This window comes from Balearica regulorum, chromosome 1 (assembly GCF_011004875.1).
Source record: "Balearica regulorum gibbericeps isolate bBalReg1 chromosome 1, bBalReg1.pri, whole genome shotgun sequence".
NCBI classification, from domain to species: Eukaryota; Metazoa; Chordata; class Aves; order Gruiformes; family Gruidae; genus Balearica; species Balearica regulorum.
The window spans coordinates 5,191,055-5,215,913 of record NC_046184.1 but is presented as its reverse complement, the minus strand read 5'-3'; the positions used below and the strand labels follow the sequence as shown (position 1 = coordinate 5,215,913).

The following is a 24,859-nucleotide window of genomic DNA, read 5'->3' as shown; positions in this document are numbered from 1 at the left end:
CCCATTCCTCCAAGCACAGGGACAGGGTCTGGTCCATCTTGATTTAGACCACTGAATTATACCACTGAGTACCCAACGGGGAAGAGCAGAAATCGCTTTTCCAGCTCCTGTCCAAAGTCTCGAGGTCTTTCCTAGTACTGCCCAAAGAGTAGCCAGGATCATGAGGACCCTGCCATACCTTTGCACTTATCCCAGTCCCACATTGTCCTCGGCATAGCTTTGCCACCATGGTGGCCATGGTTGACTGAGACCAAAAAGGATCCATCCCATGTGGGAGCCCAACAGTAGGCTGGGGCAGTAGCTGGGCTGCGGTTTGAGGGACAGGGAGCACACACTGGACAGTGGGGTTACACTAACATGCAGTCCATTTATTTTTGAGGTGTTTTTTTTTTTCCTTTGTTCTGTGGGTTTTTTTATATATCGAGCCACCACAAACACTGCGTTGGCCATCAGCATGAGCGCAGAGACACACATTCCCGTACCTGTGGTAACTATGTAATAAATACCATCAAAACAAATTAAAAAATAAAAAATAAAGAAAGAAACATATTTCCTTTCCCACCCCCAAGCACAAAACACTTTTAAGTCAACAGAATTTAATCTAGTTTATTCTCAAAAAAAAAAAAAAGGAGGAAAAAATATGAAAACAAAACAAAAAAAGCAGGTCTTATCACTAGCAGTAAATAAATTTGTACAACCATTCAGTCTGTATAATAGGATGAAATAAATCTACATCTTTCTTATTTTGGTGCGTTGAATTATACATACAAACAACAATTACAGGAACTTGTTCACAATGCATATAGACCTGGAGAATGGCTATCTGAAAACCCCTTGTTGGCAATGTCTGCATGTTAACACTGATTGCCTGACACCATTGGTACTTCCTATGCAAAAGGCCCATGGCCCGAAATGAATGATCTCCCTACAGGTTTTATTTATTTAGTTATTTATTTATTTAGTTAGTTAGTTAATGCATCATCAAAACCGTTCTAGCCAGCCCCCGCCCCCTCCCCGGAAACGAAAAAGAAACCGAAAAAAAAACCAACCAAAAAAAACCAAAATAAAAATAAAATAAAAGGAGAAGACATGACTGGCAGTTGGTCCATTTGTTCGTAAGACCGCGTTTCCTCTTGGTCTGCATTGTTTATTTTTCTGGTTTTTAAATTGTCCTCCCGTCCTCTTTTTTTTTTTCCTTTTCCTTTAAAAAAAAAAATCTCTTGGAGTCCTTCATGCCTTTTTCTTTACAGCTCCCCAGATGCAATAAAGTCTTCCTCAAATGTACAGTATTTCTTACAATATAAGTTATATGCAATGTTCAGCATTTTTTATTTTATTTTATTATTTTTTCACAGCACTAGAGATTCTGTCCAATAGGGAATGCAAGTTCTGAATGGCTTATTCACAAATGGTATCCAGATTCAGTGGGTAAGAATACATAGACGCCATAGTGAGTTCCTTTAAAAAGTGGCAAACATCACTTTCTTTAACCTTTTTTTTTACTTTTTTCTCTTTTTTTCTTTTTTTTTCCTTTTTTGTGCTTTTTGTAGTTTTTTTCTGCGTTTTTTTATTTTTTTCTCCTTATGCCTTCAAATAACGTTTTTATTTATTTTTTTTTTTATTCTTTTTACCCCCTCCCATTTGATTCGGGACGTCAGACCCATAACCACACGCCTGCAAAAATGCAAGTATATAAAGTAAATCTCATTTTGAGACCGTAAGCATTCAGCAGGGGAGTCTCTCGCTAACCCATGGCAGTGACCATACTGGAAGGATGGTGAGGTCCAAAGGAGAGGCTGGATGGAGGATGCATCGGTGTCGGTGTAGTCAGCATGTGGCTGGAGTGACTGAAAGGTGAAATGTGGCTGATGGAGGACATGTGTCTGGAGAGGGCGGCAGGGTTAAAGGAGCTGCTCTTGGGAAAGTCTTCAAGGTTGTCATGGACCTTTTTGCACTTTTTGGATTTGCTAGACATTTTTCGGTTTCTGGTCTGAATTCCTTCTTTCTTCATAGTCAGGGGTCTGTTAATCTAAACAAAAATCAATTATTTTTTTTGTGCTTCCATCCCTTCTCCCCAAATCACTGTGGGATTCATCTACCCCATGCCCTCACAACCCCAGGGATATGCCCAGGACCAGCTGGACAGCCAGCAGCCCCCCTCCGCCCCTTGTATGCCCCATGTGCCACAGCTACACAGCCTCTCCCCACCATCCCAAAATTCAGATCCCACCAGGAAATCCCAAATTCCATTGAAATTTCTGAAGACACGACAACAGAAAAATTCTGGCAGAGCCTCATGGGAGCAAAACATACCCAAATAACTCACAGCGGCTGAAAAATTTCAGCTATCTGCACATTAGGTAATTGCACCTTGTTTAGGAACAAAACCAATCATTATCACCTTGAAATATTCCCCGCAGACACTGTCTCACCCCGAGGCTTCCTGACTGATCTAAAACCATTAGCGGCAAGAGCTGCTGGGATTTCAGTGCAAACTTTCACAGTGGCATTAGGGACTCGGGCTAACTCTTCACAAAAGGGACAGATATCTGTCTTATTTTTCTTCTTTCGAAAGGTTTTGCTCTGATCATCCATTCAGGTTTACTTCAGCCAGTAAGGGTTTATTTCTAAAGTCTTATAGGGTAGGGGTTTTTCGGCCTAACACAAACACGAATATGCAGACATATCTGTAGAAAACCTAAGTATTACATTCTTCTGCAGGGATATACACGGCAGCAGTGACCACCCATACACCCATTAGGGTTAGGAAATGGTGACAAAAGGGCTGTTGGACCTTCTGTAAAAACTATCGTTACTGCATAGAGAGCCAGCATCGCAACATGCATTAACACAGGTGCCATGAAAGCCCCAAGGATCACACTTAGGAAGGGATTTATGCACCCAATATCCATAAACAGCCTTAAAAATCTGGATTTGGGAGTTTACATGAGGAGTTATATAGGTCTTGCACCGGCTCCTCTGCAGAATTTCACCCATAGCAGAAGGCAGGAGAGGCCAGCAAACCATTCCAGGGCTGAACACCCCTTTTCGTAATAAATGTGAGCACACAACAGTGCTGATGGATATTCTGCAAAAGGGGAAAAGGGGAGGGGGGGAAATGGATCCACCAGGAACTACTGTCTCAACCCTGGTGAAGGACAATGAAAAGAGGTTCCTACAAGTGTCCTGAGCAGAACTTTATTTGTAAAATCTTAAATCAGCGCAAGGGACAAAGCACTCCCTTCTTCCAGATCACAGCAAAGTTTCATTTCTTGCTCATCAGCCACTGCTTGGTGCCTTTCCCCGCAGCATGGGAGTCATTCACGGATCTCTCTCCCCGGGGAGGCAGGGATACAATAGCTCCCTGTTACATGCAGAGATGGAGGCATGGGGAGAGAGGGAGGACCAGACTCATCTGCTCCAGTTTAGGCATCCCAAAGTTCGTCATCTCAAGCTGAATTAGTGACCCCAGGCTCTCCATACCAGCAGTGATGGGAAACTTCACCTCACCCTAAAAATGGGTGAATAGAAGGATTCCTCTGCCTCTGGATAAAGGGAGCCGGAGGGAGCAGCCCTGCTTGCCAGCAGCTAAAGGTAGGAAGGAGGAATCTGCCCACGTGCAGTCCAACAGCAGCCCTGGGGCAGCAACAAGCAAAAACCTCAAATGTCATGGGCTTTAAATACAGCATCACCCGTCTCCCTGGCTTCCTGTCCTCGCCGAGGGAACAGGGATACACACACAAGGAAGGTCCTTTGCTCCAGCTGGATGGCTGGAGTAGGAAAGCTCTGCCTGACCTGTTTTAAGTCAGCCAACAGGGATGTGTTGCCCACATTCAAAGCCAGGAGGAAGCCCCAGGCAAGCCACACCAGGCAACAATGCCAGAGGAGACCTGGAAGTCTCGAACCTTGAAGAATCCAGCTCAGATTTGGGGAGGCACACGCGAGCCCCGGGCTCCCCAGATCCTAATGAGGATTTGCTTTGTGAGACAAAGGCTATGGGGCAGCCAGAATTGATTTCCAGGTGAAGCAGCAAAGGTGCAAGCTCAGGAGATGGTTGTAGCAAATCAACATCAGCCTGGGACTGTACTGGCTCTTGGAACAAGCACGGGGTCCTGACCCTGTGTAGCTTGGTGTCACGTCCTGCAGGACAATGACCACTTTCCCAAAGAGCCATCTCATGTTTCATTCAGTCAAGAACAGGTTGGCCCAGGCCATGATTTGATGTGAAACCCAAGGATGGGAATATCAGTTTTGCTCAGAATGGTGACAAAGCCACAGCCAGCCCTGCAACTGGGGCCAGAGATGCCATCCAGGCTGTTAGCTGGACACATCATCCCGGTGTACGTGGTCTCACCCTTCTAACAGGTACCTGGCCCAAAAGCCAAACAGTTAAGGACTCAGATAAATGTCAGGAGGAGTGAGACCAGCACAGTAACAGCAGCAAGCTGCAATTTTTTTCCACTGACTTCAAAGGCCAGCCACAGCAGAGCTGAAGCGATCCCCAAAACATCAAAGCCACTGACCCATTTCTATTTCCGGGGTAGAGAAGGAAGAGTCCTGGAGGGAAGACCTTCTCCATGAAAATTCATTGTAATAGAAACGATAAACACATGCTAAATTAAAATTAAACCAGCCCAATACTTGTATATGAAATCCATTAATTTCAGATGGAGCCAATTAATTATGGGCAGGAATTACGCTCTTTGTTTTATCGTATGCAAAACGCTGACTGTTCTGCTCTCAGGACGCATAGCCCTGCTTTAGGATATTGTGAAAGAGGCTTTTTCTGAGGACTTTTACCAGAAACAATGGCAACTCACTCATTTCTACGAGCACAGGCCAGTCTGCTGTGCACCTCCAGCAAGGTACACTCCCACCCATCCCTGAAGTGAGTGGATGCTCATCCCCCTTCTGAGAAGGACTAAAATAACAAGGACGAGAACCTCACATTCAACAATTCAAATCCAGGGGATACTCTTAAACATTATAGGTCTGAACTCGCTCTGACTGAAGACAATGGGATTTTGCCATTGACCTCAATAAGGTCCTGTCACTGAAGCGGATTTATCCTTCAGACATAGTCATTACAACGTTGGGTTAATCTTCCAGGCTGGCTGTATCTTAGAAAGCACTCTGGGATGCCACAGGATGAAAGGCACCGTATCAATGTGAAATATTAGTCATTGTTAACACTGGTGTTAATGGAGACGCCTCTTGTGGAAGTCAGTGGGAGAAATGCCAGCAGCTTCACTAAATGCACCCCAAGACTATTATGATTATTGCTTATATCCTACTGACAAATGGGTTTGCTTAAGCTGTGGGAATCAACAGTAAAACAAATTGATATAGCCCCATGAAAAAAATAGCACCATGAAAATATAGCTCCATGAAAAAAAATAGCCTTTTCACTGTGTTGTACTCAGTGTGGACTGAAAAACTGGGTAAACCTCATCTTCAGATCAACCCATTAAAATACCCTAATGATCTGAAGGTCCAAGAAAAAGTCATCAAGCCCGAAGAAAATACAAAAGGCGGGAGGGAGGGGGGACTGGGGTTAAAAAGCAGCCAGGAATTTGCTACAATCTAGCCTGAAAAAGGGTTAAGGCATCTGCCAGGCAGTTGAAGACCACCTATTGGCATTGATGCAACATCTGTGCAGACACGCTCAGCTGCCTGGGAGGGACATTGGGAGAGACATGCTATGATGAGCCTCTCTATTTTTGACACCTCTCCTCATGGAGGACTGATACAGATACATAAAGGGAGCAGGACCACAGCCTACAAACTGGTCTTGCATTTTAACAGCCCAGATCAATTTGCACTAGCCAAGGAACCTTGTCCACATGCAACCACCAAACTTCCTCCCTGCCTTGAGTTGACTAAAGGATGATGCTGGTGCCATTCACCAGACAGTTAGCACAGCTCCCTAGGTCCTGCCTCCCAGCAGCCAAAAAGAGAAGGCATCTCCATGAAGCTACCCCCACCTTACCACTAGTCACAAAAAATTCACTCGTATTTAGCTTCCGAAGCACAATGTGGCCTTCACAGTCACAGCCACCAAAGCCATTTGGGCTGCAGAATGATGCTCCAATGCTCTGCCATTGTAGACCTTTACAGCTGCGGGTGGTATGTTCACGGACTATTGGCTGTTATGTTGCCTGTTTCTCACCACAGTCATAACTAAGCATCATCTTAAAAAAGTGGGGGGGAAAAAAAAAAAAAAAAAAAAAAAAAAAAGAATCTACCCACTCATACCCACATTTTGGTATCCTTGCCTAGTTATATTGCTGCACACAGTATCTCAGTCCTCTAGGGGTTTCTTTCATTTAAGCAGGTCCCATTAATGGAGTTGCTCATAAGGCAAGATACTACTTGACTTTGGTAAGTAGCCGTGCTGAGCTTTTAAGCAGCTGTCGGTGTTTTTAATGAATATGAAAATGGTTCCAATGTGCTCAAGGCCTGCCCCATGTCACAAATTTCACAGCTGGATCAGAGTTTCCCTAAACAGTGGATCTAGGGGTCAATTCAGGCCAACTAGGTTCACAATGTTAGTGTGAAAAAGAAAAGGATGTTCTCTTGCAGGCACGTTTCTGGAGAACTTCAGCACTCAAGACACCGTTCTAAAAGGGGGATTCCTCCAGTCAGATGTCTACAATGCAGGTAGACACATTTGAAATCATCCTGCCACCTTTTGTAGTCATGAGGAGAAACTACACTGTCTTCAAGGGTACAAGTCATCCCATCCAAACACAGGCATCTCCATCAGGTCCAATGAATGGCACCTGAGAAGAGCCTATTTTCTTCAAAGGACTTTGCTGGGGTACAGGGGAGCAGTGTAGGTATAGGTATCCCTATAGGTCTCCCAAGCTACGTGATTTAAGTCCTACCACTGGTGGCTACAAGGCCAAAATGAAAACATAGCACAAGCATAGACTCCTCCAGCGAGGCTGGCTGACCTTTCTCCCTTCTTGCCATGGAAGTAGCAAACAGAGAATATTTTCTTGTGATATTCTGAGAGTTTTCACTCTGGGTCCAACCCCTTTGTTTGCAGTGATCACACTGAGAATTTGATGACAAGCTTTGCTTGCTACATAGGACTCAAAACATGCTGAGACGCCTGCCCACTAAAGAGTAAACACATTTTCCTTTTTTTCAAGAGGGATGCCTCTCACTGAACAGGTGAAAAATTACCCTGGTTGGGTTTTTGTGGTTTTTTTCTACTTAATCCAAACTTGTTTACCCATCCCAAGAAACCAAAGAGCTTGAAATAACAAATGGAAGGGACTGCGACACCACAAGGGTTGGGTGCCTCATGAAACCCAATCTGTCTTTGATGCGTTTGCATGGGTGGACATGAGGGCAAAACATAGCCCAAGATTTCTAAGTCAAACATAAAGCAAATGACCACTAGGGAAAGAAAAAAAAAAAAGAAAAAAAAGATGTGATATCAAAGCAGAGAAATGGAAAGTCTTTTCCTTCTTCTGACATAATAATTATTCTAATACCACATGTGGAATGAGAGTAACAGGAGTAGCCTTAAGACTCTTTTATTAGCAGTATTATTCAGTAGAAGACTTTTCAGATCCCTTTAGCTCTTTCCATGGGGCACATATCCCTGGTTCCTGCAAGCTGGCTTTGCATGGAGATATTAGATTAAATCTGCAAGCCATTTCATTTCATTTTTCCTTCCCTTCCATGACAGACTCTTTAAAATTCACATCACAGGTTGAGCAGACTCTGCAACCCGCTAACTAAATCAAGTCCTTTTTGGTTGATGCTTGCGTCAACCAGTGCAAACACAAGACCTAAATAAATCATCTTTGGGGAAGGGTGGAGGGACGGGACAAAGGCAGCCACAAACCCAAGAAAGATCTAAATAGTCGCTGGCACATTTTGCTTTTTTTTTTTTTTTCTCCAGAGTTTGTGTTTGCTGGAGGAACCAAGCTACTCATAGAAGGGGTATCGTCTTGCAGGACGGCGTGTTGTCTTTTCCAATGCACTGAGCCCAATCAGCAGCAGATAATGTCTTTCTGTGTTGATCCACACCTCCTTTCTTGGCTCAGACATGGGAAAGCTCTAACATTACCCATGGACTGCCCTATTTTATACCTCCCCAAGTCAGATCAGCTACGTTTGAGGGGATGCTGACTCATTGCTCCAACCCCCAAAGTACCCAAAGGGATAAAGGAGGTCTCAGCACCACCCAAGACTGGAAATCCTTAGGTGAAAGAAGAGTTTTGACCATAGAGCACCGAAACTGAGGCCTCGTTATTGAGCGTTACAGTCACACTTACATTGTGCAGCTTGTAGTAGAGCCCGCAGGCGTTACAGACGGGATCGCCGTTGGCATTTCTCCTCCACAGGGTGGTAGTGGTGGTCTGACAGTTCGCACAGGACGTGCCTGCCCTCCTGGCTGCAGACTGCGGGAAGGAGGGGGAGAGACAAGGGAAGAGGAGAGGGAGAGAAAAGCACTCGTGTTAAAAAAAAAAAAAAAAGAAAAAAGAAAAAAAAGAAAAAAAAGATGCAATCAGCAAAATTGCTGAGAAAGAAAACATCAACCCTGCAAGACTGACGCACATCAGTAGAGGCCTCCAGAAACTGGCTTGTGAGAACAAATAATAATTCTGAAAAAAATCCCCAAGGTACTTTAATCCCAAATTATATATGAACTGAATCAGGTGCCAAAGGGCATCCTAAAAGTGAGTGCTAAACCTCTGATAGAACTCATCAAAATTAGCAGCGCTGGCACAGCCCATTCCAGAGGGGAAAATATTATTTAAATGCCAACATGTCTTTCCATCTTAATTCTCTCAGACCCCCCAGGGGTCTAATTCTGCAGTCAGGGCCTGAACCAACAATTGCCAGAGTCAACGGCATGAGTCACGCCGGCTCCAGCGAGTGCCGGGTGAGACCCACGCTGAGCATGGTGGGCAGCTGCTCACCGGGTCCGACCGCAAATACAGCCCAGTCCCGTAAATTCAGCTCAGCTTCAAAGGATATGGGTTCCAGATCGGAAATAACACTGTGGCAAAGAGCGAGAATTCCAACTTTTTAATTACACCCTTTTGCAGCCTAAACCTTCATGTTTATTTAAGGATCGGTAGGGAGCCTGAAAGAAGAATTTACCATTTCATAAAGGGGGAGGGACAAGAAAAAAAGTCTACGTGTCAAGGTGTATAAAGAAGCTTTTTTGTTGGCTGTGATAATGATTTGGCAAAGCCAAATTTAGCAAAGTCGCTCCTCTTTCACATGCATGAATTCGTGCTTATCATTTAAAAACTGTTACTTTAGCAAACAGATTGTCCTTCTGCCACTGAAAGAGGAAAAGGAGTTTTCAGACTCCTATGTGAATGTGTATGCATGTTTGCCTGTGTGCAAGTGCCTACAGCTCCTAAAAAAAGACCTTTAGATCCCCGTCCTATCTCTTCTTCATCAGTATGACACAGTCCCAGAGCTCTGATTTCATCCCAATGCATTGCTTTCAATGGGACTGCTCATGTGCTTAAAGTTAAAACATGTGCTTAAGCGATTTGCCAGATCATAGCAATGCTTGGCACCTTGCAGAACTGAGCCTTTAATGCTCTCTTTTGTGCTCTTACTGTTTCAAATTTACCCCTCACCCCACACAGCCGCACACTGTAGCGCATCCAACATTTTAAAAAAAAACCTCAAAACTACCGCATCTTTGGATACCGTACAACAAACCCAAAATGCAAACATGGACACTGGCACAGCGCTAGCGTTAATACCAACTCTTGTTAGGTCATGTTGCAATTTTAATCATAATTGAATGCGGCGTAGGTGGAGAGAGGACGGGTTGGTTTTGTTTTAGATAGAGTAGGATTTTTATTTTTCTTTTCATTAGACAAAAAGGACTGTCTAAAAAATAAATAATGCGATGCCCATGAGTATTAGGATGCATCACAGAGAGCCTGATCTGACAGCAAGAAGCTCTCACTGTCTGCCCATGGGGACAGTTCCATTTTGCCTGACCATAAACGACACTGAAACAAGCCGATCTCAGGCCCGAGGAGGCCTCTAGCTGACTTCTCCATGCTGGTGATAAGCAGGAGCTGGGAACAACACACAGGTCTTTGGTTGCAAAGATCCCCGTGACGGCAGGAGAAGCTGAAGCACCTCACCACGAACAGCAGAGCCCTGAACAGATGTGTGCACACACGCGCCTCGGTCCTGTCCCGCTCCAGACCATGCTACGGCCGCAAATTTAGTTCCTATCAAAATCATCGGGTTAATACACGTGCTTCAAGCACAGCACGGACACAACAGCTTGCAGAACCGGGCTCTCGCCAAGAGCTGGGGGCCAAGTCGGCAGATATCTGCCCCCCGCCAGCTCCCACCGGCCAGCATGGGTGGCTCAGAGGCTGGATCGAGTCTCTCAGTGGCAGCTTTGCCCTTATCAGACCCAAAAATCAAGCCCAAGGAAATTTCTAAAAACCAGTGATATTTGACTCAGCCCACACAGGGGAAACATCCCCTTTGAAGATATTTGGGGTTTCTACACGGCGCTCGTCGTAATTTCTCGTACGGCAAGTGCGTTTAAAAGACACGCCTGATCACCACCTTGCTGCTTTCATACAATTTCTGACATTAAATAAACGAATAAATCACAACGTGCACTGTCTTTATAAAACCTTTTCCATCTGCCGCATTTCCCCTACAAAAACTCAGCGTTGTTAGCTCTTTCGCTCCCAGGCTGTGCCTTTTATGTTGTACCAACTTATACTGGAGACACCGGCAGGAAACAATGAATAATAACACAATTGTAAAAGCTCCCAGCAATGGCATCCACTGACGCTAATCACCAACCTGAGCCTGACCATGTAAGTAATGGGATGACTAACAGGGTGCCCCATATCACCTGTAGGACCAGACCCCATGGCCCAGGTGCACGTGAGCGAGGGCACAACTTCAGAAGTGCTGGCAGTGATGAGAAAGTGGAATTGAGGACGGTACAGGAGGAACCGAGCACTGATAAAGGTGCTTAATTAAGAGGCCTTTTCGATGTCTGGATTTACATGGGGTAGCCAGAAAGCTGCAAGCATCAGCTTCCTAAAAAAAAACTGCACGTGCATGGGCCTTCTGAGAAATTAGTTATAATCCATCCGAAACCAGCATGGCTGGACACGGAAATGGAGAGCTCTGCATCCACATGGGCAGGGAAAGGAAGAAAATCCATAGGAAGGTTTTATCTCAGCAACATCAGTGACAAGGCTGCTACTGGCTTCGACAGGGACAGGGATGGTCTCCAAGAGGGCTGTAGACCTTTTAAGCAGAGCCATGGCCTGGTACCACCTGCCCGTTCCTGATGCCCTCACCAACATCTCCAGATCTTCCACCTTCCCCCGAAAGCAGACCTGTTTGAGCCCCCTCAACTAGTAAGGCTCCATCCATCTCCCCTAAAGGAAACCCTTACAAAGACGCCCATCGATTTTAATAAGATTTAGGCTGGGTTCTCAGCGTCTAAGTATTTATTTGCCTCCTCTTTCCAACCCATCGGAGTCCTTTCATTAGTTTCAGCGTGCCTGGGATCAGAGCCTACAAAACCAGCCCAAGGTCACGCAGGAAATTTGTGGCAGAGGGAGAGGAGCACACGCTGGATCCCCACCCTGAGCCTCCATACATACGCTGGCTTCCCCAGCCCGCTCGCCTTCACAAGTCACAAAAGATCAAGTCAAGCCACAGACACACACACATCTACATCTATGCACATGAAACGCAAACATGGGCCCAGCTTTGGTGCCTTCTGATTTCTTTTTTTTTTTTTTTTGGGGGGGGGGAGGTTAGTAAGGGAAATAAATATAGATGTAAACAGCATTAGAAATGTTTCTCTTTTTTTTTTTCCCCCAGGCAGTGCTGGGAAAAAAAAAAAAATAGATATAGAAAAATTAAAAGTTTCCATTTAGCCAAGGCTGCATTCAAAGAACGGGAACTTTTTGTAACTAAACTTTTAGTTTAACTAAAATGCCCAAGATTGAAGTGATTATACAAGACAAGGTCTCTCTTTACTTTTTTCTTTCTCTTTCTTTTTTTTTTTTTTTTTCCCCCAAGAATGACCTTTTACAATGTATTTATTTATATAGTTCATTTTACATGTGCCGGGCTGAGAGTGACTCGGGACATTCTTTCGTGGTTCCATCAGACACTTTTTGAAAGCTCTCCCCCCCTTTTCCAGCCGCTTTTCTATTCTGCCTCCCCCTCCGCTTGTTTGGATACGCTCAAGCCCCTGTGTGTTTGGGCTGGGGAAACGGAGCTGTTGTTTAGGAGTTATCTCCAGGGCTCAGATATCCGGCAGCTTTTTCCTAGGAAGTTAACTTTGCACATAAAGAGAGAACAAGGAAAAAAAAAAAAAAAAACCCAAAAACAAAAAAACCCAGAGGTGTGTGTGTTTAAGACAGAAGAGCCGGGGGGAGGAGGAGAAGAGAACAAGAGAGCTGCCCAAAAAAATTAAAATCCCAGCCTGTACTTCCCTCCCTAGAAAGCTTTTCCTTTTTTCTAATAAGGCTATGAAAGATGAGGGAGACCAACATTTTCCTATACAGGAAAAGCCGTATAGGAAGGCACGGAGAGATCCTGCCTCAGGCTGTGCTTTGCCTACGGGAAATTTGGGACTAGAGGAGCAAACCCGCATCTTCCCCAAAACCCACACGGCCCGGCAGAGCCGTCGTCGCTGCCCCTCGTAGCGTAACCCCTCGTGGGGCCATACCCTGCAAAAGCTTCCCGGCGCCTGTGGGAATATCGCCGGTCCAATTTTGCAGGCATCTCACAGGTGAGGAAGCTGAATCCGTGCCTAAGAGTTGCCGGACCAAGGCTGTGAGCACCTCCACGGGGAACACAAGGCCAATGAACCACCCCGCTTCTGCCTGCAGGATCCGGCCATGCCGGGCACAAGCCTCACGCAACCAGCCGGATCCATCCGTAAGCCCAGAAAATCCACGGAGAGGCGAGAGTTGCTTTTCCTCCGCATTTTGAGCAGCCCCCAGGAGCTCATCCACATCTTTAATCCTAACGAAACCAAACGTGCCTCAATTCAAAACATTCAATAACTTCCCATGCAGGGAACATTTTTTTTCCCCCCTGCTTGATATATTTTTTTCCCCCTTGTGGTTTGCCTGATTATTTGCCAAATATACTTCAACGCATTTATTAGCCATGCCCACAGCTTCCAGACCTTTTTGTGGCTTCCAGGGAAATTCATAAATGGATCACTGGGGATGCTGTAGCGTATTGCCTGTACATAGTACAGTCATGAGGCTTGCAACTATTATTTCAAATATTTACCCGCGCTTTTCATCTTCCTCCAACTTCTGTGGCCCTGGGCACACGCTCGGCTTTGGACACTCACCAGGCTTGCTCCTACTTTGCCATCCCCTACTTTGTGTCCTCACCACTCCGATGTGGTGGCAGCTGCCCATCGGGCAGGAATGACACAATTTGAGACCCACGTGGCTCTGGAACAAATGACCACACCAGGTTCAAGTGGCACCAGGACCATCAGCCGAGAGCTTTGCAGGACCAAGGTACAACCAGTGTCCTCGTGGCAACTGGTACCCAGATTGGGTCCCCCCTCCATGACACCACCAACCAAAGGGGATGGAGAGACACACGAGAAGACAGCAGCCTGGAGAGCCCAGGAGAAATCCTGTTCTCCTGATAGTGGTCTTTGATCACTAGGAATTGATTACTCTGCCCTTGTCCCCTGGAAAGGGCCATCATCCTTAGGTCACCATCCAGAAGCGCTATGTAGAAGAATCTGCCCCACTGCAGCCTGGGAGAGAACTCAGTTCTGGTTTGCAAGAAGCCCTAGATTTTGATTTTTTTAACCAGTTTTGCAGTTTGCAAGAGGACCAGACAACTGAGGCCCACAGTGTCTGGGAGCATCTCTCCAAGCATCCCCCCGCTGCAGCGCGACCAGATTTTGGAGCTGGCTGAGCTTCCCTGTCCATCCTAAGGTGCAGACAAGAAGCACAAGTTGCAGAAGAAGAAAAAGAAAGAATAAAAAAGGAGACTCACCAGCCTTCTCTTGGGTTTGATCAGGGGCCGGTTCTGCCCATTCATTTTGTGATAGAGTCCACAGGCGTTACACAAATAGTGCCCGGTGCCGTCTCTTCTCCACAGAGGGGTTGAGGTAGCCCCACAATTTACACACTCCCTGCCTTCTGGAAACAAGAGAGCACATAGTTCACTTAGGGAAAGTGGAGGCAAAAGGGGCTGGAAAAAGCCCCCCCACCCTGGAGAAAAAAAAAAACCCACCTCTTAAGAGACCCAGCCATGCCAGACCCTGCCTGTCCTCTCCAAGCTCAGGTTGTCCAAGCAAGGGTCCAAGGCCATGGCTGAGCTACGTCCCTGGCACAGGCTGGGCCTGATCCTGTCCCCCTTGCCAGCACCACCCCACAGGCAGCAGCAGGCCTGTGTCCCAGCAGCAGGAAGAGGGATGGTGACAATGACAACCCGAATGCCCATGGTGGCTCAAGGGGCTCCCCAGAGAAGCTCTCACCCGTCCCGCAGGTCCCTCCTTTGGCTGACAATTCCCCCTCACCCCATGTTGCCCTATGGACGAGGCAAACCTTGGCAGGCTTTCCAGGAGCCTCCAACCTCCCCCCAAGATTGATGGATACTAAATTTAAGTCCATGCTCCCCTTTCTGATGCATATGGGGATCCCAGGGTTGCTCCATGAGCACTGCCCAGCTCTGAGGGGGGGTGCATGAGCCTGGGGGGCTCTTCCTTTGGCCTCAGGTCAAACTACATCAAGGACCCTCAACATAATCACAGATTGACAGCCAAAACACCTCCTCAGCCCCAGCCAATACACAACCACTCTGCCAATATCCACTATGGATTAATTTGCAATTAAGCTTCCACCGCCCAACCTGCAGAAACCCCTCTGCATCCTCAGCCTGATGCTCCATCCCTAATAACTGGGATCCCGAACAGCACCGAGCTCGCCTGAGCCCTAATTAAAGTCTTTCCCTCTTTCTTCTTCCCTTTTTTTTTTGGCACCTCTCTATCCTCTCCCTGGCTATCTTGGTGGGCTTCCCCCAGCCCACCGGCTCCCAACTTGCGGGAGGGAATTGGGGGCATGCCTCTCAGCTGCTTTCAGTGTTGACTGGGTTTTTTTGTTGGGTGTTGGGTTTGTTAGGGGGTTGTTGGTTTTTTGTTTTTTTTTTTTTTTCTTGCACCTAATGACACTCCCACCCCATCTGAAAGCAGCAGAAGACCTCAGCTGGCCAGAGCAGAGCTAACTCAGCACAGAGCCGGCTCCCCGCTGCCCCAGCCCGCGCTGCGTTCGAGCAAGAGGCATCCGCGCCCTAACCACAAACGGCAACCGTTCTTCCAGAGCCTTTGCGCTAAACCCCTCTCCTCTCACCCCCCACAACAACAATAACCAAAAAAAAAAAAAAAAAAAAAGACTTTTGCAGCCGTTTCTCCCTCTTTCATCCTGCAAAAACACCCCCTCCCTCCTTTTCCTCCAGCACTAACCCCCTTTGTCTGCGAGCTTCCCAGCTTGCTAAAATCAACTTTAAAAAAGAAAAAAAAAAAAAAAAAAAAAAAAGGTGTCGCTCCTGGGGTTGGTTTATCGCAGATGTGTCTCTAGAAGGTAAAGCAACAGAAAGTGGCAAAGGGAAAACAAGAAACTGGAGGGGGGCGGGGGGGGGGGGGGGGGGGGGGGAGGCAAGACGGTTTGAAAATACCGCGCAGCCGGTGCCCCGGCGGGAGCTGCGGCTAGGCGGGCCCCGGGGCGGTCAGGGGAGCACAGCACCGCCCGGCTTCCACCGGGGCCGAGAATAAACCGGTCCCTACCCCGACACAGCACCCGGTCCGTACCGGGGCCAGGCGGGGAGCCGCTCCCGTTAATACCCAGGTCGTTTTGTTCCCCTCCGGTTAAACGGGGCAGCCGCTCCGGGGCTGTTTGAGTCTCTGTCCCTCTCTTTTGTTTCACTCCATCTCTCTCTCTCTCTCCTGCTTTCATGTACAAAACATACAGGTCTGGGTTTTTTTGTCACTCTAACCGCATCCGGACTCTATTAAAGTTCCTGGCGCTGGATAAACAATGCAACTGTCGCGTGCAGCAGTCTGAAAATAATTGGATTAGCTCAAACATATCAGCTAAATAGAGACAGTCCCTGCTCAGACAGACAGAGTAAATGTCACCCTGGAAAAACCCTGAAAACTGATCTCATTCATGCCAGGCAACCCTGCAGCAGCCTCCTCGGAAAAAAAAAAAAAAAAAAAAAAAAAAAAAAAAAAAAAAAAAGAGAGAGAGAGAAAAAAAAGAAAGAAAAAAAAGAGTTTTGACTAATCGCCCTTTCCTCTGCACACACACCCCCCTCGGCTCACACACTACCCCTCGGTGCACACAAACGTCCAAGCCCGGAGCGTTCAGCCGTCGGGAGAGCCGGAGCCGCGCAACACCCCCCCCCCCCCCTTTCTCCGCGGGGTGCGCCCAGCGCTGGGACCCCCCAGCTCCTCCCCGAGCGGTGCGGCCCGGGGGGGGGGGGGGGGGGGGGGGGATGCTTTTGGGGTCTCGCACTGGGGGTGGTCAAAGACCCTGGCGCTGAGCTGGATGGGGTCGGGGGCTGCGTGGGCGAGCGGCCCCCACCGCCCCAGGAAAAACCCTCCCCGCATCTCCGGGCGCCGCATGGGAAGAGGCCCTGGGAAGAGCGAGGCGGAGGGCAGGCGGGGGAAGTTGGCCGGGATTTAGTACCATTATTAAAATACAGAGAGATACACTAATGCTGCGGTTCCTTAGGTTTCGCTTCCTCCTTAGGCGCCGCAGCTGAACACACCGTAGGCGCTTGGGGTGGCGGAGGGGCCCGGATCGCCCCCGGGGCAGGAGCCCTGCGGCACCGGGGGTGGGGGGGGGAGGTTTGGGCTCCTGGGCCGGCGTGCCTGGGGTTGGACAAGGGGGAGTTTGGTTAGAATCCCAGCAGGGCAACCTGTGGTAAAGGTAAAGTCCCCTCCCCGGGGCCTTCAGCCCCCGCTGCTTTCATCACACGGATGCTTGTGCGCATCCCTTTGCGTGCGGAGAGGAGAGGGGGGCGCAGCTCTATCCCTTTGCCCCCCGCTTCCCCCCATAGCTTCCTCTCCCGAGCAACGGGGGTGAAGAAGCCAAAAGCCCTACCTGTGCTTGACCGTGCTTTCGGTCGCGATTTACACCCGAACCCGGTAGGCGATCCTCCTAAGAGGCTACTGGGGGGAAAAAGTCCAGAGCCATATTCTGGGACATACGGTGGGTAGGTAGTGATGGGGTGATGAGCGGAGGAGGTGGCTCCTCCTAAAGAGGCCATGCTGCTCCGAGAGTGAGAGGACTCCAGCTTCATGGTATCGGCCAGGGACACCTGGTATTTGATGCATTCCTTCTCGTCCTGCCGGGTGGAGCCGGTGGAGCCGGGGGTGGAGATGGACGGATCCGGGGACACATCTTTAGGAGGGGTCGGTGGGAAGGTGAAAAGGTGCGGGCTGGAGTGGCCGGCGGATAAAGTGGAAGAGGAGGCGGGTGGGTAGACGGAAAGGGGTCCCGGTGAGCTGTGGTGGATGGAGGTCTTGGAGAAAGGGCTGAGGTTCCAGGGGGAAGCGCTGTGGTGGCTGCTCAGCGCTTTGCTCCCGTCCAGCCAGGGCAGCGAGCCGTGCAGCAGCGGGGGGCGGCACACCTGGCTCCCTGCTCGGAGAAAGCACAGCGAAACCCCCGTTACACTCCCTTTGCCACCCTGGCAAGCCCCCCCCCCCGTGGGGGTCCCGGGCTGTACCCCCACCTCCCTCCTTCCCAAAAGGCTCAGCACGATGGGGGAAGCAAGCAAAATTGCATCTGATGCAAACCCCCACTCCCATCTAAAAATTAAAATTTAAAAAGATGCAATAGCCTGAGGTGGCAGCCGGGATCCTGCCCAGGAACGGGTCTTCGGGTCGGGACCACCCCCGAGTAGGGATGCCAGTCCTGGGACATGGAATTTGGCGAGCCCTGCTTCACTCTCTCCCTTTTCCAGACAATCCCACGCGGACTTTGGAGGGAAGATCCTGCGTGAAATCGCCAAACCTCGACTGCAGAAATATTTTTTTATATTTTTTTTTTCCTAGCTGGAAAATATTTTCCCGAACGCAGCCGTGGGCAATTCTGGTCAAACGAAGACGACCAGAAGATGTCCTCACACGTGATATTAACCTTTCCAACAGAGCTGATAAACTTTGCAAACCGCCCAGCTCGTCTTTTTTTCTTCCACGAGGCTGCACATAAATGTCAGACGGCTTTTTCGTGGTGATATGGCACACGCAGGGAGTACCAAGTGCCTCAAAAGAAACTCTCCATCCCCTTCTCGTGACAAGAGACCCTTCACTTTTATTTTAAAATACAGACCTGGACTTAGCAAAAAACCCCAAAACTATTATATTTACGAAGTCAAACCTTGTTTTCTTTGGTTATAAACGTTCTTTAAGGATGGTACCTAATATTTTAAATTAATCGCATCGCTGCCCTTGCTTAAAAAAAAAAAAAAAAAAGCAACAAATCCAAAGAATCAAATCTACCCAAATCCACAGCCACTTGAGTAAATTGCTATAAGCTGAAAACCAGAGTTATTCAACCGAAGGAGAGCAAGTTTGTGCCTGCTAATAAAGCCCTGAAAACCCATTGACATCTAGAGAGCCTTAACCTCTGTAGGTATCGTGATATATGTATACAGGCTGCTAAATATACAAAAGGAGAGATGCAAACACAGCTCTATAGAGCCACAGACAGTTAAAGAGTTGGTGCAATGTGGACACGTATGTTTGCATGGGAGCTTGTGTGTGTCTAGAAAATCTCCAAGTTAGTTTTCACCATACCAGACATTCGTGAACAATACTGAAAGTAACTGCTCGAAAGGAAGGGAAGGTGGGTTATACGAATAGAAAGGGTCAAGATTCATTATCTTCCCCAGGAAGTAGCATAGTAAATAATATTCAGACTAGATCAGAGAGACCGCATTTCCACTTTCTGCTGATATATTGGAAAAAAAGAAATGAAAAGAAAAGAAAAGAAAAGAAAGGACAAAGGCTGCTGATCCTTAGAAATAATTGTTTTAAAGGGACTAATAGCAGAACAATGCAGTTACTGAGCGGAGCCTAATGCAGGCTCGTACTCAACAAGTAGCTGAGGGCTGGGAGCAGCCCCCTGAACCCGGCTCGGCTCCATCTCCACTCGCTCATCCCACCTTCTTCTCCTTGATTTTGGCGTAATTTCCACTGCAAACCTCGGGCTTTTTAGATTTCGCCACTACAGAGGTCACTCCCTGGCTTCATAAATCAGCATCTGTTTTTTCCTCTCTTGTTTTTTAATTTTTCTCTTTTCCGTGTTCTTTAACCGTACAGATAAACTCCAGCTATAAATACTGGATCACTCCAATTCTTCATAAAAAGATGGCACCAAAACACTAATCCCTCTGTGGACCTGGGCCGCATCGGCCCTAGGTATTTCACCTCCTCTCTAAAAACTGTGACCCAGGAACAAAATTCACATTGCGGATCACTACCTTCCTGCAGGACCCACAGGAAAACACACCAGATCCGATACCTAACTACACCACGGGATTTATTTGTTTTTATTTCTTCCTTATTTTTAACCACACGTCGTGGTGTGGCCCTAGATGCCTGTGCAAAACTTTCGACCCGAGCCTAACAAGCTCACCAAGTGCGAATGAAACAGCCCAAGCGTGAGGACAGCAGGGTCATTTTCACACCCCTGCTCCCCAGCTTGCTTTTCTTCTCCAGAGCAGCTTAATCGTGCAAAAAAACTAAACACCGTATGAAAACCCTGTTAACCTAATTACGGGGGGGGGGAAATAAAGTGAAAGAGAGAGGGAAAGAGGAAGAAAACGAGAAAGATGAAAGGGAAAGAAAGAGAAAGAAGGAGAGCAAGAGAGAGGGGGAAAGGAGGGGAGGAGAGAGTAAGAGTGGAGAGCAAGAGAAAAAGAACGAGAGAAAGAAAGAAAGAAAGAGAGACAGAGAAGAAAGAGATAACGAAAGAAGATATAAAGAAAAAATGGAGAAAGAAATGAAAGAAGGAAAGAAAGAAGAAAAGAGAGAGAAAGATTTTTAAAAAAAGGAAGGAAGGAACCCTGGATTTTGATTTATTTCCAATAAGCCAACCCCAAAATCCACCCGTGACGTAGTTTCCCCGCCGGCAGGAGAGCTGCCGGGGTCTGCCCGATGGCAGCCGGGCCGCCGGGGGCCGGGGCAGCGCGGAGCCGCCGGGGCTGCCCCGTGGGAGCCGGTGTCTCGGCGGGGACACTCACCGTGGTGGGCCGTGGGGTATCTCTGCACGGTGGCTCTCACGGAGTTGCCGTAATACGGAGGGACTGGGTTGCCTTGTCCGTCGATATTAAAAAGTACATCCACTTCCTCGGCGAGAGGATACTGCGTGGGGTCCATGTAGGTATGGCCAAGCGTGGGGTGGTGCGAGTCCGGGTGCTGCCCATTGAGCACGGCCGGGTGGTGGTGGCTCACCCACCGCGGCTGGTCCGTGGAGACCTCCATCTTCCGCGCTCGCTGCTCCGCCGCTGCTCTTCCTCCTCCTCCTCCTCAGCAAGGCGCGGAGGACTTGAGATAGGAGGGGGAGAGGGTGCTGGAGTTATGCAGAGGAGGGGGGAAGTGCTCGGCGAGTTTGGGGATGTTTCTGGTTAGGTTTGATTTAAAGTGGAGGGAGGGGGGGGGGGTTTATGGTGATAAACGATCGATTCCAAAAAAAAAAAAAAAAAAAAAAAAGGAAAAAAGAATGTAATAAAAAGGAAAAAAAAAAAAAGGAAAACAAACAAACTCAGGGAAAAAAAATCTCTACGAAGTGAGATCCCCTCGGTATCTTCCGCTCTTTTGCAGATGTTTCTCTTCTTTGATCACCTGTAACGAGAAAGAGGAAAGGGAAGGAGCAGAGAGAGAGAGAGAGGCAGAGAGAGAAACGTGCTTGAGAAGTTCTGAACTTTAGCACCTGACTTTTTAGGCAAGAGAAAACCCATCCCATCCTTCGGCAGCCATCCCTGGGAAGCGCCTGCTCTGCCCTGGACCCACCTCTCCCCAGCGTCTCTTTCTCTTTCGCTCTCTCCTCTCCCGGCTCGGAGCGGAGCCGAGCAGCTCTAACCGCGCTCCTGCAGCCTCAGCTCTTACTCTTGCCTTTTTTTTTTCTTTTTTTTTGCTTTTTTTTTTTTTTTGGTAGTCGTCACGGTTGTTTGTTTATTTGTTTATTTGCTCAATTTGCACCTGAGAAGCTCCAGTGGCTTAAGCTGGTGAGAACTTGTGCTATTCGCTGCTCTGCAGCCTAGAGCCACTTTGATTGCTCATTAATTATTATGCAACCGAGAAAGGGGGGAAGAGGGGGAAAAAAGTATCGGGGGGGGGGGGTGGGTAAGGCGATGGAGAAGAGGGTGGGGGTGAAGGGAAAGAGCGAGGGGAAAAGGAGGGGGAGAGACAGAAAAAAACAAAAACAAACCAGAAAGAGACAAGTTTCTAAAGAAATTCCGCACAAACCTTGGTAGAGAAGCAGTATGTGACCCAGGAGGGATGAAGCTGAAAGTGCTTGATCAGATCAGATTGTGCTCGTTCGCCCTATTTTTTTTCCCTATTTTTTTTCCTCCCTGTCTTTTTTTTTGTCTTTTTTTTCCTTTTTTTTTTTTTTTTTTTTTTTTTTTTTTTTTTTTACAGGGAAGGCATTCTTTCTGAAAGGAGCAGGATGGCGCCAGCCGGCTCAGTGCTTACAGACAGCTGTGGCGAGACGCAACTTAAGGAGGTTCCAGTGTCATAAGCCCGGGGGAGGCGGAGCCTGTCCCCGCCTCAGGAGGGGACCGGCGGGGCGCACCGGCCGCCTCCGCGCTGCCCCCGCCGCGCACCCGCGGGAACCCCCTTTTGCCAACTTCTTTTAATCCCCCCCCCCCCCTTTTTTTTTTTTTTTTATTTTTTTCCCTTTTTAAGGGGGAAAATAACTTTTCCCGCTGGCCGGAAAACTCTACGAGTGGCCACTCCTAGAGGTCGTGCGTGGAAGGGACCGGTTCGGTTCTCCTGCCGGTACCCCGGGAGATGCGAAGAGGGACCGGAGCCCCCCCCCAGGACCGAGGCCGGGCCGAGCCGGGGATGTGTCGGCAGGTGCAGGATCTCCGGGGGGGCTGGCCACCTGAAATAAAGCTGCCTCTCCTCCTACACGGCCGGGTTTAGAGCTGCTCCGTCGCGTAAAGGATTTAAATTATATTTTTCTTAAGGATACAAGCGCAGAGAAACGACCGCGTTGGGAAATAACGCGATTTTGGGGTGGTTTAGAGTGCGTTGGGGGTTCCCTCCCAGGTCCACTGGACATCCCAGTGGGGCTCAAGTAGAGACGGGGAGGCTGCGCGGGGCTCAGGGCAGGGGGAGAGGGAGGGTGCCGGTCCCGGGTGGGGATGCGGGACGGGACCCCCGGCCGCCCCGGCCCCGGCCCTGCCGACCCCCCGCGGGCTCCGCGCCCGCAGCGCCGCCCGCCGCCCAGCAGCCAATGGGGGGCGAGCAGGAACTGGGGCGCCGGCCCCGGGAGGCGCTGATTGGCTGCCCGCCCGCGCCCCGCCGGCCGGCCCGGCCGCTGCGTTGAGCCAGGGCATCCCCTAGCGGCCCCGCCGGCACCGCGGCACGGCACGGCCCGGCCCGGCACGGCACGGCACGGCACGGCACGGCACGGCACGGCACGGCACGGCACTGCCGGACACGGGCACGGCACGGCACTGACCTCCCGGCCAGGGAACAACCCCGGGAACGGGGGTGAAAGGGAGAGGGGGGGGGGAGAGGGAGAGGAACAGAGAAAAGAGAGAAAGGGGAGAGAGGGAAGAGAGAAAAGAGAGGAAGAATAAAAGGAAGAGGGAGAGAGAGGAGAGGGAAAAGGGGAGAGAAAGAAAAAAAAAGACGTAGAGAGAAAGGAAAGACAGGCAGCAAGACAGGGAAAATAAGAAAAAGGAAAGAAAAATAAAAAGGAAAAAGGAAAGAAAAAAGAAAAGAAAAAAGGAAAGAAAAAAGGAAAGAAAAATAAAAAGGAAAAAGGAAAGAAAAATAAAAAGGAAAAAGGAAAGAAAAAGGCAAAAGGCAAGAGAAAGAAAAAGAAAAAGAAAAAGAAAAAGAAAAAGAAAAAGAAAAAGAAAAAGAAAAAGAAAAAGAAAAAGAAAAAGAAAAGAAAAGAAAAGAAAAGAAAAGAAAAGAAAAGAAAAGAAAAGAAAAGAAAAGAAATAGCGGGAAAAGGAAAAAAGAATACCAATTTAAAAAGAACTAGAAAAAGTCACTTACAGGGTGCCTTTGGGTGCTGTCTCTCCGCACGCCGGCAAGAGAGCGTCTACCCGGGTGCGAGAGGAAGCTCCTCTCAGGAGTTTTTATACAGGGGGGGGCTAATTAAAAACTGGGGCTCCGCAGCGGCGGCCGCGCTGCGCCGTTACCCCCCGCCGGGTGCCGCCGGGGCGGTCTCCGGTGTCCGGTCTCCGGGGCCAGCGCCGTTCCCCGCGGCGGCAGCAGCACCGGGCTGGGCTCAACCTGCAGCCTGGAAATGCCTCCCCGGCCGCTCCGCTCCCCGACGGCCGGAGGAGTTGAGCCTCCAGACGGATGCTCCGCGTTCTTGCGTTCGTTTTAAGCCCGGTGTTAAGCCTCCGGTGCGGCCCATCCGCCGTTGGGCGTGGGGACAGAGAAGCACCGCTGAGGTTTCATGCTTCTCCGTGGGGATGCACATATATATGTTTATTTTATTTAATAATAATAATAATAATAATAATAATAAAAGTCGGCAGGGGCAGATACAGAAGCCGGGGAACCAGCCGTGCTTTGGGGTCAGTGTAGCCCAGTCGGGGGGGGGGGACACCTGGGAAATGGGCCGGGTTGGGAGCGAGGGGGGGGTCGGGGTACGGACAAGTCCGTATGGGGGTGGTGGGTCCGGTTCCCCCCCCCAGGACTGACCGGGTGACCGGGAAAGGCTGCGGCGGGGCCGGGCTCGGCGCTGCCCCTCGCTGTCCAGCCTCGCCGACGCCGGCGGGACCGAGCGCCGAGCCCCGCCGCCCGGGGGGAGCCGGGCACCGCTCCCGGCAGCCCATTAGGAGGACGGGGAAAGGAGGGGGCTGTCGCGGGGGGGCTGGGGGGGTGGAGGATGCTTATGACCCTCCCCGAGCTGGGGGTTTTAACTGTCTCCGGGAAAGCTCGTGTTTCCTCTCTCCCCCCCCCCCCCCGCCCAGCTGGACAGGAGCCGCTTTGCCTGCAGTTTTTGGGGGGTTTGTTTTTTGGTTTTTGTTTTTTTTTGCAGTCTGCCCCCTCCTTTCCCGACCCCAGTTTTTGGGGTGCACTGGGAGGGAAAAGGGGGGGAGTCAGGGCGATGCCTTCTGATGCGCTTGCCGGGATGCCCCGCCGGCTCCCACCGCAACGGGCGGCCCTACGGCGGTATGGGGGGGGCAGCTGGGTGCCCCAGCACCGGGGGGGGGGTTCCTTGCCCACCCCTCCTCCTTGGGGGGGTATTTCTTTGAGAGGAAGAGGACAGTAAAGAGGGGAACGCCTTTTGCAAAGCATTTATTTGCAGGGAAGAGCACAAATTTTCCCACCCCCCAGCCTTAAGCGTTTTATGGACGTGATGCCAAAGTGGCTCCCGAGAATTTACCCCTTTATCCCCGCTCCCCAAATTTCCCCAGACCCCAAGCAGACCCTGCGGGCGAGGGTGGTGTCCTGCACTTGCAAAAAGTCACTTTAAAAATCAATTTCTTTTAACATCTGGGTGAGGGGATGTCTTTAGTGCCGAGCCGGGCTCTTTGGGCAGGTGAGCTGAGATTCCCACACCCCCCCTCCCGCAGTTACAGCCCTGGGACCTACAGCCGTGGGATCACGGGAGGGGAA

General features: G+C 49.3%; 1 protein-coding gene across 4 annotated transcripts in view; it reads right to left on the bottom strand.

The window, feature by feature from the left end:
* Positions 1-588: 588 nt before the first annotated feature.
* GATA3 (GATA binding protein 3) overlaps positions 589-24,859 on the bottom strand; it is a 30,237-nt gene continuing 5,966 nt past the window's right edge. The window contains exons 1-6 of one of the 4 annotated variants that reach the window (XM_075761951.1): positions 21,512-21,749; positions 20,287-20,887; positions 17,142-17,678; positions 14,032-14,174; positions 8,295-8,420; positions 1,501-2,029 (exon numbers count right to left, since the gene is read on the bottom strand). In XM_075761951.1, the coding sequence (XP_075618066.1) occupies positions 1,745-2,029; positions 8,295-8,420; positions 14,032-14,174; positions 17,142-17,678; positions 20,287-20,527 (1,332 nt within the window). In that variant the 5' untranslated portion in view covers positions 20,528-20,887; positions 21,512-21,749 and the 3' untranslated portion in view covers positions 1,501-1,744. Of the gene's footprint in view, positions 2,030-8,294; positions 8,421-14,031; positions 14,178-17,141; positions 17,679-20,286; positions 20,888-21,511; positions 21,750-24,859 lie in introns of those variants that run through there. The other 3 variants (XM_075761876.1, XM_075762024.1, XM_075762107.1) reach the window with 3 other exon arrangements.